General features: G+C 43.3%; 1 protein-coding gene and 1 long non-coding RNA gene across 3 annotated transcripts in view; one reads left to right on the plus strand and one right to left on the minus strand.

Annotated features, from left to right (window-relative positions):
- Nucleotides 1-1907: 1907 nt before the first annotated feature.
- The window catches only part of LOC112579143, a 167432-nt gene continuing 151240 nt past the window's right edge, over nt 1908-18099 (plus strand). Inside the window, exon 1 of one of the 2 annotated variants that reach the window (XR_006544883.2) lies at nt 1908-3454. This is a non-coding gene — a long non-coding RNA (uncharacterized LOC112579143). The other variant, XR_006544886.2, reaches the window with a different exon arrangement.
- On the minus strand, nt 6120-17408 carry ABRA (actin binding Rho activating protein). Its single transcript, XM_025265175.3, has 2 exons — nt 16686-17408; nt 6120-7099 (listed from the first exon to the last, which is right to left on the minus strand). The coding sequence occupies exons 1-2, from the start codon at nt 17354-17356 to the stop codon at nt 6622-6624; spliced, it is 1149 nt and encodes a 382-aa protein (XP_025120960.3). The 5' UTR covers nt 17357-17408; the 3' UTR covers nt 6120-6621.

The raw sequence follows: 18099 nt of genomic DNA on the forward strand, positions 1-18099 counted from the left end.
TGGTGATTGCAGCCATTAAATTAAAAGACGCTTACTGCTTGGAAGGAAAGTTACGACCAACCTAGATAGCATATTCAAAAGCAGAGACATTACTTTGCCAACAAAGGTCCGTCTAGTCAAGGCTATGGTTTTTCCAGTAGTCATGTATGGATGTGAGAGTTGGGCTGTGAAGAAAGCTGAGCACCGAAGAATTGATGCTTTTGAACTGTGGTGCTAGAGAAGACTCTTGAGAGTCCCTTGGACTGCAAGGAGATCCAACCAGTCCATTCAAAGGAGATCAGTCCTGGTTGTTCTTTGGAAGGACTAATGCTGAGGCTGAAACTCCAGTACTTTGGCCACCTCATGCGAAGAGTTGACTCATTGTAAAAGACTCTGATGCTGGGAGGGATTGGGGGCAGGAGGAGAAGGGGACGACAGAGGATGAGATGCCTGGATGGCATCACCGACTTGATGTACCTGAGTTTGGGTGAACTCCGGGAGTTGGTGATGGACAGGGAGGCCTGGCGTGCTGCAATTCATGGAGTCGCAAAGAGTCGGACACTACTGAGCGACTGAACTGAACTGACTGAACTGATTGTTTGAGTTGTATCTTGAAAGGAAATTTTAGGATTGGAATTTTTTTCTTTTCTTTGACAAGGCTTTACCAGGCTGAACGGAAGAAGAAAAGACTATCTGTGTAACAAATAGCTTAAATGGAGTTATAAATCAACTCTGTACTTTTCAGAGGATTTATTCAAGTGAAGACATGTCCATTCAGGACTTCATGGCTTTTTCTTTTCTTTTGCCTATGTGGAAAAATAACAATGTAGTTAATTATTCCAAGGCAGAAGAGTACTATGAAAAAAGAATATAATGTTATGAGTTTTTTAAGACAGCATCAGATATTTTAAGGTTTGGGTTTAATGAGATGTAATTTTTTTGTCTTTTTAAAAGGATGGAAACTTTTTTTTAAATTTAATTTTGGTTATTCTGGGCCTTCGTTTCTGTTCCTGGGCTTCAGTTGTGGCACAGGCTTGTTGCAGTGGCTTCTCTTATTTTGGAGCATGGTCTCTAGAGCTCACAGGCTTCAGTACTTACAGCACAGGGACTCAGTAGTTGCGGTTTAGTCTCTCTGTGGCATGCAGAATCTTCCCAGACCAAGGGTTGAACCCATGTCCTCCACGTCGGCAGGCAGATTCTTTACCACTGAGCCATTGGGGAAGTCTATAATATTTCTTATATGGGATTTTTGTCTCCTCAATCTTCATTACCACGTATGTTTCATATTTTAAAATGAGAGTATCCTACTAAGATCAATTGAGCAGACCCTGATCCATATTGCAATAACCCATGGCCTTTATAGCCACATTGTCATTTTCCCTCACTTATCTCTTTCTCTAAGCAAATGAGGTAGGGAGAAAAAGAACCAGGTGTGGCTTTCTTGACATAAGCCATTTTTGGCCTATGTTATTTTGTGATCAAGCCTGGCCACAGTGCTTGACCTTGAACAGATCTCAGTAATAAATGGATTTCAGTTCACTTCAGTTCACTCACTCAGTTGTGTCCGACTCTTTGCGACCCCATGAATTGCAGCATGCCAGGCCTCCCTGTCCATCACCAACTCCCGGAATTCACTCAAACTCAGGTCCATCGAGTCGGTGATGCCATCCAGCCGTTTCATCCTCTGTCGTCCCCTTCTCCTGCCCCCAATCCTTCCCAGCGTCAGAATCTTTTACAATGAGTCAACTCTTCGCATGAGGGGGCCAAAGTCCTGGAGTTTCAGCTTTAGCATCATTCCTTCCAAAGAACACCCAGGACTGATCTCCTTTAGAATGGACTGGTTGGATCTCCTTGCAGTCCAAGGGACTCTCAAGAGTCTTCTCTAGCACCACAGTTCAAAAGCATCAATTCTTCAGCACTCAGCTTTCTTCACAGTCCAACTCTCACATCCATACATGACTACTGGAAAAACCATAGCCTTGACTAGATGGACCTTTGTTGGCAAAGTAATGTCTCTGCTTTTCAATATAGGGGACAAAAAATATTTGAGAACAAAACCATTACCAGGCAAGAGAAATAACAAGAGCAAAGATAGCAGTTGTAAAGACTGCTAGTTCTCTGTCAATGGTTAAGGCTAGCATAAAGCATTGTCTTGAGCTGGTTTGCAAAACTTAAATCCCAACAACCAGATCAACTGGAATCGGAGGGATAATGATGCTGACCTTTTCTGACCCTCATGTTATTAGTCAACTAAAGTTTGAAGTCTGCCTACCACCCAAGCCCCTTCATGAATATGCCTGTACCAATAGCTTAAAGTTGCCCAGTTTTGCTGTTCCGAGAGACACTGGTTTGGAGAAGATCCCTGGTGTTCTCCTTACTTAGAGCAAGTAATACGTCTTCTGCAATTTGGCTTGGTTGTATCTTACAGCAAACCCAGTTTTCAGGTAACATTTCTACACGATCGAGCCTACTTTATAGTTATTCATAATTTTTATATACACAGCATTTAGTATACATACACAATACATTGTGATAATTGTGTAAGAGGAAAGGCCGGGGTGGCAAGGATTCCTAAGCTGGTTTGGGGAGAGGGTGAAGAAAGAAAGTTGTCTGAGCTAGACTTTAAAGCCTTTTTAAAAAAAAAAAAAAAAAAGGACCATGTGTGTCTGTTCTTCAAACTACCCAGCACATAGGAGTTATTCTGGTGTGACAAAATGTTGTGAAAATTGAGAAAAATTGTTTTGGGTGGAAATAATAGACATCCTCAAAGGAGGAGGAAGGACAGAGATTAACATTTTTTATTGAAGCCCTAAAATGTGCTAAAAATGCTCTATGGGTAGGACTGAAGATAAATGTGAGGGGCAGTGATTAGTTGGTATGTATGGCCACACATGATAGCTTCACAGTTCTCAGTTATATTCGGAAAGAGGTCATTTACTTGGAAAGAACAGGTAGTTGGCAACATAATTGGCAACAGCTGAAGCCCTCCAACCTCTAAACTACACTTTGTGTGAGGAAATAAATTCCCTTTGTTATTTAAACCAGATTCTGTTACACAACTGAAAGCAGCTGAGCTTTATGTCAGAAGATAAAGGTGTTAAAACCTGAAAAAGTGACAAATTCTCCCTGTTTTGCTCTAAGGTGTTCTAAAGAATAACAGCCATAGTTGCACCACCTTGGAACTTAGAAAAGCCAATTCTTGAGCCCCATCCCAGACCTACTAAAATCTCTGGGGTTCACCCAGGGATCCTTAGCAAGCTTTCCAGGTGACTTTTCAGCATGCCAAAACTTGAAACCTCTGCAGTGCTGAGCGACTCCTTATTTGCATTTCTAACAAGCAACAGGTGTTGCTGATGTCCGTGGAAGGCAGATCAGCCTTTAAGTAGCACCTCTGAAATTCTCTGTTCCCTGAGATGTTGAAACAAACAATTCAGAGCTTTGAAGAGTGTGCGCTAAGTTTTCCTCCTCTTCAGAGGTAAGCAGTAACTGCTTATGAGCCGATTCAGGCTGGTTTCTTTCCAAAAGAAGAGGTGACTAACGGAGAACATTTTTTTTCTCTGTAGATTAGGGATAAAAATATATCCTATTGTTACCAAAAGTGGGGTCTGGCTGCTTGCAGTACTGGAATTTCTTGGTCAAAAAGTCAATATGATGTTGTTCTGTTAGAGACAGGTTGTTTTTATGTGAAGAAACAGGGATGCTCCCCAAATCTGGGCACACAGTACCAAGAGAAAATCCTTGTTGGTATTCCCAAAGAGTTTTAAGGTTTTTCTTCATTATGAAAGAATTCAGAGACAAAGCAGAGAGGTTAAGAAAGTAAAATGAAAGTTTACTTAAGCAAAAATACACTTTGAGAGGGAGAGTCTGGTCAGGAGCTGGTGTCCACAAATGGTTGACTTTAAAAAGATACACAGCGTGAAAGGTAAGTTAAGTTTTATTTGGGGTAAAATGAGGATTGCAGCCCAGGAGACGGCACCTCAGACATCTCTGAGGAACTACTCCAGAGAGGGGGGTGTGTGTGTTGGGAGAGGGGGGTATGTGGTGGGGGGGTGGGGGGAGCAATATATGTGATTTTGGTAAAGGGCACGTTCATGCAATAAAATGCTTATCTTTACAAAAAGGTTCTCTGCTAGTCTTGGTGAGGAGCTGATGTCACCGTGAAGGGATTTAGTGCTTTTCTAGCTATGAGAAGATACAAGGATTGGGCTCATAAAATTAGTTCCTGAAAATGCCTATCTAAAGACCTGTTCGGCCTTGAAGGTCCCTGCTCCTTTCTCCTTGGAATAGATTTTGTTTGCGTCCTCCAAGAGTCTCTGTTTCCCTCAGTCCTGTGGAAGTTCTGTAATGAAATCCTGCTGACCTTCAGAGTCAGATTCCCTGGAGATTCTCAGTCCTTTTGCCAGATGCCCAGATTGGAAACTCTTTTGTCGGGCCTAGAACTTTTGCAAGAGTGCGAGGACTTCTTTGGTATGATTGTTCTCCAGTTTTGGATAGCCCACCTGGCAGGTCTGTTGTGGAGCTAATGGCAACCTCCTCCAAGAGGACTATTGCCTCCACCTGCTGCACCTCTCAGAACCGCTGCAGCCAGAGCCCCTGTCCCCGCAGCAGGCCACTGCTGACCCGTACCTCCACAGGAGACCCTCAAACACAGGCAGATCTGGTTGAGTCTTTCATGAGGGTCACTGCACCTTTCTCTGGGTCCTGGTGACCACAAGGTTTTGTTTGTGCCTGCCAAGCATCTCTGGTGGGTATGAGGTTCGATTTTAAATGTGATTGTTGTACCCCTCCTACTGTAACAGGAGGGAAAAGGGTAGGGCACAACTTTTGAAAGAATGACATAGCCCAGGGATACAACATAAACTGATTAGAATCAAATGGGACCACAATGGCAGGCAAGACTAGACCTTGATCCTGAGTCAGCAAGTGAAATGACACACCCAGAGGTGGCATGACAGTTCCAAGGCCCTGTTAAAAGACCAAGGAGTGGGCTGTGGCCTAAATCCAGGAAATCTCTGCCCCTTCCCCAAAACAGTTGGAATAGTCCTCCAACTCATAAGCATATGAAATTACCCAGGCTATAAAAACTATGCCACATTTCATGGCCACCGCGTTCACCCTCCGCAATGGCCCACACTGTGGAGTGTGCTTTGGAACATACTTTAAAATAGTATTACAAAAACAAGAACATAAAAGTATGTTTTATTCTCGTGCCATGTTTTAAGCTTTTGACATAGGTTTCACTGTTATGATAAAAGTATACATCTTATGTGAAATTCTACTAAGTAATATGTAATTTGACAAATCTATTATTAAAACAAAAATATACAAACTTTCCTCTTTAGGAAGATATTGAAACTTTCAGTTTGAAAGAAAATAATTTATGAAAGCAAAGATAACTCCTATGGTAGTTTAATCCATACTTTGTATTTGTATTAAGTCTAACAGTTTACAATTAGGAGCACCTATTATTTTGCTGGATTATTCTTTGACATTAATTTCTGTATGTAACACCAAAGTGCTGTCATTTAGTAACTTTCGTTGAATTTCTTAAGAATTGTAATCTCACATTTTATTCAGCTTGTTTTTAGAATTATATAAGGTACACTAATGGAGAAAAATGACAACAGATTAGTGCCAAATAAATTTCCTTGTCATCATTAAACTATACTTTTTTCACTTTGGCTGGACTAATGTTGCTGTTTTAGACTTTCGGGTATTTTCAAAACTTTTGTTAGAGCACAAAGTAAAATGAAACAGTAAAATGACTTGATTAAAGTTTGTTTCTGATCTACCCATGACTCAGATTCTTCTACACTCAACATTCCAGTTCATTGTAGCATTTTCTGTTTTTCTACTTTGATGTGTATTGAGGTAAATGTAGACAGCATGACTCATTAAGGTTTTTGAGAAAAAAATAAACTTCCCCAAGCAGTCCTGCAAAGGCAGAGAAATCTAAATCTCTCACCTCTGCTTTATCATAGAGAAGATGAACAGAAGTGCTTTCTTTGCCGGCTGTATGACCACCAGCAATGCCTGTTTTCACATGATTTGCGCAAATCACATCAGAGAAGGATGGCTAACTTCTGTTGGAAACCTATTAAATTCAAAGACCACAGAGCAATTTCATCAATTTCAGTGTCTTATTTGAATACAACTTTTTATTTATGTGCTTATTTTGTAAGTGATGCTATCATAAAAATAATAGAACAAAGTCAGGCTGCTTAGAAAATTTTAAGTTTAGTTTTGCCAAAATTAATGGAATGGTTTTTTGTCCCTAAACAATGACATATCATAGTATGGTTTGCTGGTATTTACCCGAATTCATCTTAGGTATAATTATTTACATTAATATCTATAGCAGCTTTGCAAAGAATAGCCAAATATCTTTGCCCAAAGGGTAAGTGGCATTTTAAATACTTATTGTGCACAAATAATCCTCAGTGTGCTTTCTGAAATGCTTTGTGTGTGCTTTCTCAGTCTTCAAACTCCCTCAGAAATAGAGTGCTCAAAAGTTATTTATGTAAAAAAATTGTTTAATATTTAGTGACTTATTACAGAGCAGTTTGCATTTTACTTGCTCACTACGTTAGCATTTAGCATTAAGACAAGAGTGGGTCAAGTCTGGTTTGTGTGCTTGAAAGTTCACTTGAGTAGAGTAATCACAACATGGTCATCCCGGCCTTGCCATAACATCTCTCCTTCAAAGTCGACCAGTCCGTGTTTCCTGGCACGCATGAGAATGCCCACGACTTTATCTGAAATACGGACATATCTGTCAAAGAGATCTCCAAAGGTAACCTGGATCTTGCCATCTCGTCGGTGGCGAGCCATCGAGCGGATGATGAAACACATGTCCAGGATTTCTCTGTAGATATGTTCCTCGGCTCTCTTGGCCCGTTCGGCAGTTTTGGTTCCTTCCTTGGGACGGCCGTAGCCTTCGTCTCCTTTGTGCAGGCGGGTAGACATGGCCAACTCATAATCAAACTCTTCACTGAAGGGATTGAGCTTCTGGGATTGGATATGTTCATCAGCCCATTGTTGCCATCTCCCTTTCAAATTGCCCACTTGACTGTATTTTCGCTGGGCTTTGCAGTTGAGCTTCTCTGTGAATCTGTTTGCCCTAAAAGAGAGAGAGGGTAAAAAAATCAAGATATTCATAATTTAGCAAGGGTTGCTTTCTACTTGTACTTCTTATACATATGCATCTTAATTTAAGTCTATAAATTTTTCATTATAAAAGACACATAAACCAAAAAAATAAGAGATGGAAGAAGGAAAGTCATAAACGATGCCACCATTGTTCTGAGTTTGAGATAGGTCCTAGATTATTTTCTCTGTGAGTAACAATAATGTTTTAAGCCTCATAAAATGATATTAAACTCTATTTCAAGGAAAAACTTCCTTACACAAAGGTAAGGCAAATATGTGTAGCTCAAACTTGCATGTTAGTAACATTTAGAACTGGAGTCATATCAGTGGGTTAAGGGAATCCACTTTATACACGACTTCAAAAAAGTTATTTGCCTCAAATAAGGTTTTTTATCAGCCACATACTTGTACTATTCACTCGTGTAGATGTTTAAATTATTTATTTTAATTGGAGGATAATTACAATATTGTGATGGTTTTTGCCACACATCAACATGAAGCCATAGACATACATGTGGCCCCTCCCTCCTGGACCTCCTCCCACATCCCTCCCCACCCCCATCCCTCCAGGTTGTCACACAGCACCGCCTTTGGGTGCCCTGCGTCATACAGCAAATTCCCATTGGCTATCTACTTTACATGTGTTGATATATATGTTTCAGTGCTATTCTCTCAAGTAATCCCACCCTCTCCTCCTCCCACTGTTTCCAAAAGTCTATTCTTTATGTCTGTGTCTCCCTTGCTGCCACCTTTGCCATGTATAGATTTTTAAATACGTATTTTTAATGAAGCATATCTATGTTCATATCTATGATGTTCCACAAATTTTGAAATATCTAGTTGTATAAATAGATACTAGCTAACAATAGTAATATTTATTGAATACTATGTGCTGACATTCTTCTAAACACTTTCTACTAATATTTCCACAACCCTCTTATGAGATAGGTACCATTAATCTCATTTCACAGATGAGCAAAGTGAGGGCAGAAGGGTTAGGTAACTTACAGTCACAAAGTTGTTAAATGATGGAGCTGGGACTTGAACCAAAGTAAAGCCAGCTCCAGAGCCTGTGTATAACGACTGTGAAGTGCTGCCCCAGCCCAGCGGAAGACGTGTGATTCAGACCCCAAATGTCTGAGGCCAAAGACCGTGCTCTCTCCGCTATGTAATGGTGCCCCTCAGCCTGCTAAGACAGTGTGTAATAAGTGGATGAGTTTTGTCTCAAATGTGTGGGTCTGCCATTGCAGCCTGGAATGCTTTTTTTTTTTTTTTTTTTTTAGTGTTTCATTTGATATTTATTAGATAAAAAGATCTCAGGACTTGGTCTTTTGAGTGTTGAATACAGAAGTCAATTTCTCTTCTCAAACTTGAAGTCAAACTGTAGAGAGGGAGGTTCAAAATACACAGTAATATTCCGGGAAAGCAGCTCTTTGGAAGTAATTCTGCCTTTTAGCAATTGCAGATTTATCTGGTATAAATACTCCTGCTGCTGCTAAGTCGCATCAGTCGTGTCCGAATCTGTGCAACCCCATAGATGGCAGCCCACCAGGCTCCCCCGTCCCTGGGATTCTTCAGGCAAGAACACTGGAGTGGGTTGCCATTTCCTTCTCCATTGCGTGAAAGTGAAAAGTGGAAGTGAAGTCACTCAGTCGCGTCCGACTCGTAGCGACCCCATGGACTGCAGCCTACCAGGCTCCTCCATCCATGGGATTTTCCAGGCAAGAGTACTGGAGTGGCTTGCCATTGCCTTCTCCATGGAATGCATTTCTTATTAAAAACCATCATTGGCGAGTGTAGACCTAATTTTAAAACAGCAAAGTTTGTCTTTAACAGACTTTCCTGTCATCTCTCTAGCGCCAATCTTATAAGTAAAGCATGAACTCTTGGACTATATAAAAGTCAGAAATCTATATTCCTCATTCCCCACAAGTGACTCACCCATCCTTCTCCCCAACACCAAGTGGTTTCTTGTCTGGAAGCTTTGGAATTGGAGATGTAGGGTAGAGCTGAAATTGCTTATGTGGCTACAGTCCATGGGGTCGCAAAGAGTTGGACATGACCGAGTGAGTAAGCACACACACATACACACACACATGAATGGCATGGGTGAATTCAATAACCCCTCCCTGAACTCTCATAATTTGCTGGTCAAAACCCAGGAACAAGTCAGATGCGGCTGTTCCTCACCATCCAAATTGATTTCCTAAAATCTAATCAATCAAATGCAGGAAACTAACAGATATGGGTAGGGAGGCATACATGTATTATTTTTCAAAGAGGAATGACAGCCACTAGGTGGCGAACTTTCATTAATTCCCATGCTTTGTGTCCCTAGCTTGCTGCATTGTTTCACTGTCATAACAGAATTGAAACCAGGAGCACACTGCTACAGATAACACTACTATTCTTTGTAAGCACATGGACAAAAGTATATGATTAAGTCAATTGGGAAAAATCAGCATCCGAAAACTTTACACAATTATTACAACTTAAAAAAAATCACGTATGTATGGAAGGGCTTCCCAGGTGGCTCAGTGGTCAAGTATCTGCTAGCCAATGCAGGAGCTGCAGGAGACAGGGTTCCATCCCTGGGTGGGGAAGATCTCCTGGAGGAGGAAATGGCAATACACTCGAGTATTCTTGCCTGAGAAATCCCACTGACAGAGGAGCCTGGCAGGCTACAGTCCATGGAGTTGCAAAGAGCCGGACACGACTGAGCAACTATGCACACACGTATGTATGGACAAGTGCTAGGAACTACACTGCCCTGAAGTGAAATGCATTTTCCTCAGCCCTGCTGGTCCTTGTCTTCATCTGCGTCTCCACAGACTGTCCCTGTTCCGCTGCCCAGAGTATGGGCTGCTAGATCTCATGATCAAACGAGAGTAAATGCCTAGTCCCCTTGCAATGATGGCAATCCATGGCAGACACAGCCTTCGATAACAAGCCCAGTGTCATCCTGGCAGAACCCAAAGCTCATATCAAACTTGAGGCTGGAACAACTTGCTCGAGAACAGACTGAATATCTCAGAAGACAGTGAAAAGAACAGCATGAGTCACTAACTCATGGTTTTTGTCTCCTGAGCCCTAACTGTGGTTCTGTCCTATAGTATAGAACATAATACATCCTCCCTTTAAGGAAGTTCTGGGCACTTTGACATTCCTTCCATCCTTTATTAAATTATGTATGACACCTATTGTGTACCAGACACACTTTTTTCAAAATTAATTTATATTTCTGTGGCTTTGCTGGGTCTTTGTTGTTACGCGAGTGTTTTCTCTAGTGGGGGCTACTCTCTAGTTGCGGTGCGTGGCCTATTGTGGTGGCATCTCTTGTTGTGGAGCACAGGCTCTAGGGTGCACGGGCTTCAGTAGTTGTGGAGCACGGGCTCAGTTGCCCCACAGCACGTGAAATCTTCCTGGACCAGGGATCAAACCCGTGTCCCCTGCATTGGCAGGTGGATTCTTAGCCACTGGACAACCAGGGAAGTCCCACTCTTTTAAGTACTAACGAATATTCAGTAATGAAAAAGCATGGTGAATAATCACTAAAAGACATTCATAAAAATAAACAGAATAAAACAAATTTGAGCACATGCTCCAATTTTAACTATGTAAAATGCATATATGCACCAGGTTGAGGAAATCAAGAGTACGTGCATAACTGAAATTGTTCATCTAGAGATAGTTGATTTTCTTTTAAATTTTTTTTTCAAAATTCTTTCTGCTGGTATTACAGTTGATCCTTGAACAACACAGGTTTGAACTCCATGGGTTCACTTCTATGTGGACACTTTTTCAGAGTAAATACTACAGTACTGGGCTTCCAGGTGGCACTAGTGGTTAAGAAGCTGCCTGCCAATGCAGGAGACGAGAGACCTAAGTTCAGTTTGGGAAGATTCCCTGGAGGATGGCATGGCAACCCACTCTTGCCTCTCCTCCCATGGACAGAGGAGCCTGGCGGCTACAGTCCATAGAGTCGCAAAGAGTCGGACACGAACGAAGCACCTGAGCATGCGCACACACACTGCAGTACTACAGGATCCGCATCCGCTTTTTCGGGGGAATTATGTATGGGGGCGGGGGACTCGGATACTTCAGGCACCTGAAAACTTGAGTATAACTCTACAGTTGCTTCCCTAGTGGCTCAGCTGGTAAAGAATCTGCCTGCAATCAGGAGACCTGGGTTCCATCCCTGGGTTGGGAAGATCCCCTGGAGAAGGAAATGGCTACCCACTCCAGTATTCTGTCCTGGAGAATTCCGTGTACTATATATATGGTCCATGGGGTCACAAAGAGTCGGGACATGACTGAGTGACTTTCACGTTCTACTGTTACACTGTATCCATGCTTCCACATCCATGGATTCAACCAGCACAGGTTGAGCAATACTCTAGTAAGCATTTGCTGCTGCTGCTGCTAAGTCGCTTCAGTCGTGTCCGACTCTTAGCGACCCCATGGACTGCAGCCTACCAGGCTCCTCCGTCCATGGGATTTTTCCAGGCAAGAGTACTGGAGTGGGGTGCCATTGCCTTCTCCCAGTAAGCATTTATTGAAAAAAAAAAAATCCACTTATAAGTGGACTCACACAGCTCAAACCCATGTTGTAAGAGTCAACTGTATTGATTTTATAACTTAGAGAAAGCACAGAATTGAAAAATATTCAAATTAGTATCCAGATATAATTTGCATAAACTGTATATTATATGGGCCTCATTCTTTGATGATATATATTTTTTTCTTTTTACTAGGAACTTAAATTCCCTGAGTGTTGAAATTCTATGTCATTTGGGATAAGGGTGGGGTTTGGTGAGGTAATAACACTATGAAGAAGAGAAACATCTAAAAGAGCATCTTCTAAATTTTAATGTCCATTTGTTATATAGTTAAACTATAATTTCCAATAATAGGACAGAAGGAAAGTGAAAAAATTGGTCCTTTAAGCAAGAATTAGAAAATTGCGTTGCTTAAAAATTACTAGAAGGAAATATACCTTAAGGAGTATTTAATTTTATCTATCTTGTACATGTTCGGTATTACTTTCATATTTTCAATTTTTAAAAAGTCTGAAACGATCAGGTTTAAATCAGGATTAGTAAGTCTCAAACTCCGAGCATCTGAATGTAGGAATCAATATAGCAGCTTATCCTGTTTTTTAAATTTTCAAGTAAAATGTGAATGATAGTTCAGATTGAGCTTCAGAAAGATGACCTAGTATAAATTCATAGAAAGCAAAGCAATATTGAAAGACTGGCACCACGTTCATATCTTAAGCTAAAACGCTTCTCTGTCAGTAAAACCAAGAACTTCTGCCACATTTCTGATGTCTCAGGGAATTTCTGGGAAGAATCTGCTCCTGTGCACACTCACGTGCTTACTCTTCTTTCAGGAAGTATATAGCGAGTTTGGTTAATGGGAGCGTGACATCCACAGGGTCACATTTATCAGAAGCAGAGTGACTGTGCATTCACAACTGTGCTCTTCATTCTGTTATCAGCCAGGTGTGGGAACCAGGCCTGTGCTGCTCTGCTCCTTGCAGACGGGTAACCGTCCTAAGTCCATGGAAGGGTTCCAAGCTCTAGAACTGGGGCAAATACTAGAAGGCCATACTTTCCCCTTTGTTTCTAGCAAGTATCTTTAATAAAGTAGAACCAAAACATTACACTTTGGGAGTTTTCCTGGGATTCCATTCCACCTGGGAGGTGATGCTTGGATCTCCATTTGATTCGTTGAGTCTGTTCTCTGCTGAGAGATGAGTCTAACACAGTGGTTAAAAACACAAGCTCTAGGAGTAAAGTCATTCTTCCCTGGTGGCTCAGATGGCAGAATCTGCATGCAAGGTGGGAGACCTGGGCTCGATCCCTGGGTTGGGAAGAACACGAGCTCTGGCATCACTTCCCGAGGGCATCACTTACTGGCTCTATGACGTGGATACATTTCTGTGTTCAGTTCCCTTTTCTATAAAGCACCCCCTCATGCGCAACCATTTCATTTTTACTGAATGCACCTTGGAGGAGAGGGTGGATGCATGACTCTCATTTTAATATTGTGTCACTACTGTATGTAACACGCTGTGTACTGCTGCGCCATTACTGTCATGGGGGGCAGATAAAAGTTGCTTTGTCTGAAGGACCTGGACCAAACAAGTCACATAGCTACACAGTCAAAAGACTTTTAAAAACAAAGCATAAAGTGGAACTCATTTTCATAGTAAAGCCCCAGTTAGTAAAATTCTTTTGGTAAGGAATATTTCTACTTTTTATCTAACCTGAATTGTTTGTCTCTGTTATCCGTGGGACCACCCAGAAAACTCTCCTTCTGCTTAAATATCCATGACACATCATTTTCTCCCTATTAGTGGATATGGGGAAAGAATGGTGCTTAGAATTAAAAATAAGTGAACAAACCCCCTCTCATATAGGCCTAGTCAGGGATGCCACATTTATGTCTCCAGCAGTATGTGAGCACCCCATGAGGTAAAAAGCCCCATCGGGCTTCCACTGTAGCTTCCTGAGTATCGCTCACATTGGCTGACATTCAGAGCTGCTATTGCTGTGGGCAACATTCCGGTACCCTGTGTGCTCTAAGACTGAGGGAAAGGAACCCAAGAAACAAGGGAGGGATTTCACTCCCATAGGTAGGTACGTAGGGTTAGTCACTCAGTCATGTCCAACTGCAGTCATGTGACCCCATGGACTACAGCCAGGCAGGCTCCTCTGTCCATGGGATTCTCCAGGCAAGAATCCTGGAGTGGTTTGCCATTTCCTCCTCCAGGGGATCTTCCCAGCCCATGGATGGAACCCGGGTCTCCTGCATTGCAGGCAGAATCTTTACCGACTGAGCCGCAAGGGAAGCCCTATTCCCTTCCCCAACCCTGACAGCCAGTCTCCTAGTATTGTGCAGTGTTGGGATGACCAGGGCTGGCCCCTTGTATTATACAGAGCACAACTCTGTGCCCATCACTTTACATGATTGATACCAAAATGACTCTATGGATTATCACAGCTTTTTTTTTTTTTTTTTGGTGAGAATGAAGAAACTTTAGGATTTTCCCAGGTAACCAATATTCCAAATCTAATTGTCTCTCATTCAAAGCCTATGTCCTGCTCTAGCACACAGAGAAGGCGTGTTTTGGGGAACCATGAGAAGGGCCTACTATGCACGTTCCCACTTTCAGGTGAGACAGTTTAGAGTAGTGGTCAAGAAGGTGGGCTCTGGATCCAGAGTGCCTGGGTTTGAATCCCATGGACAGTACAATCCTATACAAATTCCTTAATATTTCTTTGTCTCGTGTTCCCATCTATCCAGTGAAGATAATGATTACGCCTACCCTGAGAGAACGTTGTGAGGATTAAGTAAATAAACATATGAACAATTCTTAGGTGCCGAAAGAGAGGACATGTGTCAGAGACTGGTCCCAGCTGTCATCTCCCTGCCCTCAGCCAATTCAAAAGATGCTGACAGGAATATCTTCATTGTGCTACCCTCGGTTTTTATTCTGTTGGGTTCTATTATTTCATTTTCTAGCATGCATACCTCCTAAATCCATACGATCTGGTAGAATAGTGATTTCTGGTTATGAATTCCTATGTGAATGTAAGTATAACACAAATCCAGATCTCTGAGTGTATCCTCAAGGCGCGGAGTGAGAAGTAGCATCATGTCTGGTTTCAAAGCGTGACATTTGGAGATGGGCATGAATGTCTCAGGTCACTAACTTGCTGAGTGAACTTTCCCTCTGAGCTTCAGTGCTCTCATCCCTAAAATGAGATATTACCAACCTTATTGTGAGAGTTCAAAGGACAAAGCAGGTAAAACACCTATATGTGTGTGTGTTAGTCACTCAGTTGTGTCTGACTCTGTGCAACCCTCTGGACTGTAGCCCACCAGGCTTCTCTGTCCATGCAATTTTCCAGGCAAGAGTACTGGAGTGGGTTGCCATGCCCTCCTCCAGGGGATCTTCCTGACCCAAGGATCAAACCCAAGCCTTCTGCATTTGCAGGCAGATTCTTTACCACTGTGCCACCTGAGAAGCTCTCTGGGAAGCCCATAATAGTGCTCATTCTTTCAAAACATCTTTAAGGTCACAAGCTGTAAGGCAACTTTTTGTCAAATAAGGTTCCCAATTTTGTTCTTTACTGATTGTTCCATAAAAGTTGAAAAGCACACCTTCACATATAACTGTTCCCAGAGGGAGTCAGCTTGTAAGCATTTCATCACATCTGAGACTTTCCCCATATTCTGATATCCTGTGGTTGTAGAGTGAGAAATCCTGACTTTCTGTTCTGTGGAGGGAGAGTTACTGTCTTGAAATAAAGTATGTGTTTCTTGTCAGAATAAATGTATAACTGTATCAGTCTGAGTCCATGTGTTGGTGTGTGCGTGTATGCATTTAACTGCTTTAGGATTGTGCTTCCCAAGTGGCGCTGGTGGTAAAAAAACCCGCCTGCAAATGCAGGAGACATAGACTCAGATTCGATCCCTGGGTGGAAAAGATCCCCTGGAGGAGGGTGTGGCAACCCACTCCAGTATTCTTGCCTGGAGAATCCCATGGACAGAGGAGCCTGGTGGGCTACAGTTCATGGGGTCACAAAGAGGTGGACACGACTGAAGCAACTTATCACACATACATAGCACACAAGCATTGTGATATTTTAATTACCTAGCTTTAACGGCATTCTGCCTTTGTTTATAAATGGAAAAAGCTTTCTGAAAGTTTGAAGAATTGCTAAATAATAAGCTATGAGGACTAATAACTTCCATATAGTGAGCTTAGGCGCAGGCACTGTGCTAAGTTCTTGGCAGCTTTAATCTCATCTACTTCTCTCAAAACAGCAGAATTTATTGTTGCCATCATTTTACAAAGGAGGGTTTGGAGAAGAATAACTGGCTATTTTGTTTGTGTGTGTGTGTGTGTGTGTGTGTGTGTGTGATGAGAACATTTAAGAGCTATTCTCTTAGCAACTTTCAAGTGTATCACAGTTTCATTATCTATAGCCAGGGCAGAGATGGGATTTGAACTTGGGTCTGTCTGTCTGTCTTCAGAGGTTGTTCTCAAGTCCGACAGCAGCCTCCCACCTGTGTCCAGGCTCACAGAAGTCTGTGTTCCATGGGCACTATTTGGGTAGATGTGTCTCTTGATAATATTACATACACTGATTTGAGACAAGGGAAAGGTCTCTCCCCTCAGTCTACCAGGAAATACTTTTTTCTGCAGAAAAAATAAGCCAGTCCTTACTCATTATAGAACTGACTTCAAACATTAATCCGTAGCAGACACCTATCTCTGGTGGCTTCATCTTTGCTGTGGCTAAACCTTGAGGGTTCAGAACAGAGAGGAGAAACCAAAGGGGGCAAGCCCTTGACCCGGAGGTCCATGACTGAGCCGGGGACTGTCCTCTTGGCCCAGGGGCCAGCGTTCACCCAGCCCCGGCTGCCAGCCCTGTCGGCGAGTCCCCCCCTTACTCGGGCAGGGCTCCCCTGCTCTCTGGCACCCCTCAGCTGCTCGGGGGCGCGGCAGGCGGGGTGAGGCGCTGAGAGACGCGTTCACTTACTGGGAGGGCAGGGGGCGTCTGATCCTGGCCACGGCCACCTGCTCTCTATCCGGCTCCGGCCTCTCGTCCGTCTCGCCTCCGTAGCCGCTGTCCTCTGTGTCCACGCTGTCGCTCCTGCACTTGGGCTCCTCCTGCTCCATCGCTTTCCAGCCTCTGGTCAGCTCGGTCACCAGCTTGGCACACTTTCTCCTCCGCGTTGGGGAACCGCGGCTGCGGAGGAGTCTGTCAACATCGCTCTCTGGCTGCCTGGCCTCCGGCTGGTCACCATCCTGCTCGTACCGGTGGCTGAGGTGGCCAAGGTCCCCTCCTCTCTCGTAAGCCTTGCTGACCACCGTTTTGGTCACCTCTTTCCTTTTGATAGGAGAAACCGCGCTGGCTTCCTCCGAGCCGTGTCCATCTTCTCCACAGCCCTCCGGCTTCGGGGAGGAAGGCTTTGGGGCCCTCTGAGCTTTCCAGCGGGTGGGGGCATCTATCGCTGGTCCAGAAGCATCGGCTGGGTCCTGGGTGCCCCCTGGCATCCAGCCTGCAGGCTCCTGGGCCTGCCTGATGCTGTTTTCGTTGGCCCACTGCTGCCAGCCTCGGGCCAAGGTGATAACCAGGGTGGCTGTGTGCACCTTCCGGAGGGCACTCTTGGCCGGCCCGTCCCCCCTTTTCTTTTCCCCGGGAGCCATGCCACCCTTCTCTGCTGAGAGCCTGGGTACTGGCTAAAATGAGTGTGGACCGGTGGAGGGCCCAGGATTTAAATAGAAGCGGGGTGTGGGGTGGGAAGAGAGTTTGGTGACTGGAAAATATGTTAAGCTCTTCTTGCCAAGATGCGGTGCCTTCCCCCTGACCGTGCGCTTTTTTTAAACCCTGATGGCTCTAGTTTCATCACAGCAGAGGGACATCTCTCTTGGTAAAGGACAGTGATAGGATCCTGCCCTTTCTTCTCCAAGTGCCAGAGTGGAAACTACTAGATCCGATCATGTGCTCAGCCTTAAGTTTTTCTTGACCTTAAAATATGGTCCGACCATTTATAGGAGCAGAAAATACGTGTACAAGTTGTACTGGGAACATAATAGGCTTATTTCCATTGAAACCTCAGCAGTGCTCGATACAGCTTTAATTAGTCCTATTTTATGGCTGAATACAGTGACGCATAACTTCCTATAGCTAATAATATCTAAGACTGGAGCTCAGATGTCTGATGCAAAGCCTGTGCCTCTTTTCATCCTACTCCTCAAAGGCATCCGATTGCCTCTTTCTTTTGCCTTCAGCTCTATTTGATGTAGACCTTAGAGGTCATCTCATCCAAGCTCCATTTACCAGATGAGAAAACCGAGGCCCAGATAAGCGGGGAGAAAAGGGCCTAGTATTCTAATTCCAAGTTTGAATTACTTTATAGACAAGTCGTATTAATACACAAGACAATAGT

The sequence above is a fragment of the Bubalus bubalis genome, chromosome 15, assembly GCF_019923935.1.
Source record: "Bubalus bubalis isolate 160015118507 breed Murrah chromosome 15, NDDB_SH_1, whole genome shotgun sequence".
Lineage (NCBI taxonomy): Eukaryota > Metazoa > Chordata > Mammalia > Artiodactyla > Bovidae > Bubalus > Bubalus bubalis.

Bases quoted from the DNA above. Each gene is read 5' to 3' on its own strand.
- ABRA (XM_025265175.3), bottom strand. From the start codon at position 17,356: ATGGCTCCCGGGGAAAAGAAAAGGGGGGACGGGCCGGCCAAGAGTGCC. The intron at 7,100-16,685 runs GTAAGTGAACGC...TCTCTCTTTTAG, and splicing joins AGACGCCCCCTGCCCTCCCA to GGCAAACAGATTCACAGAGA.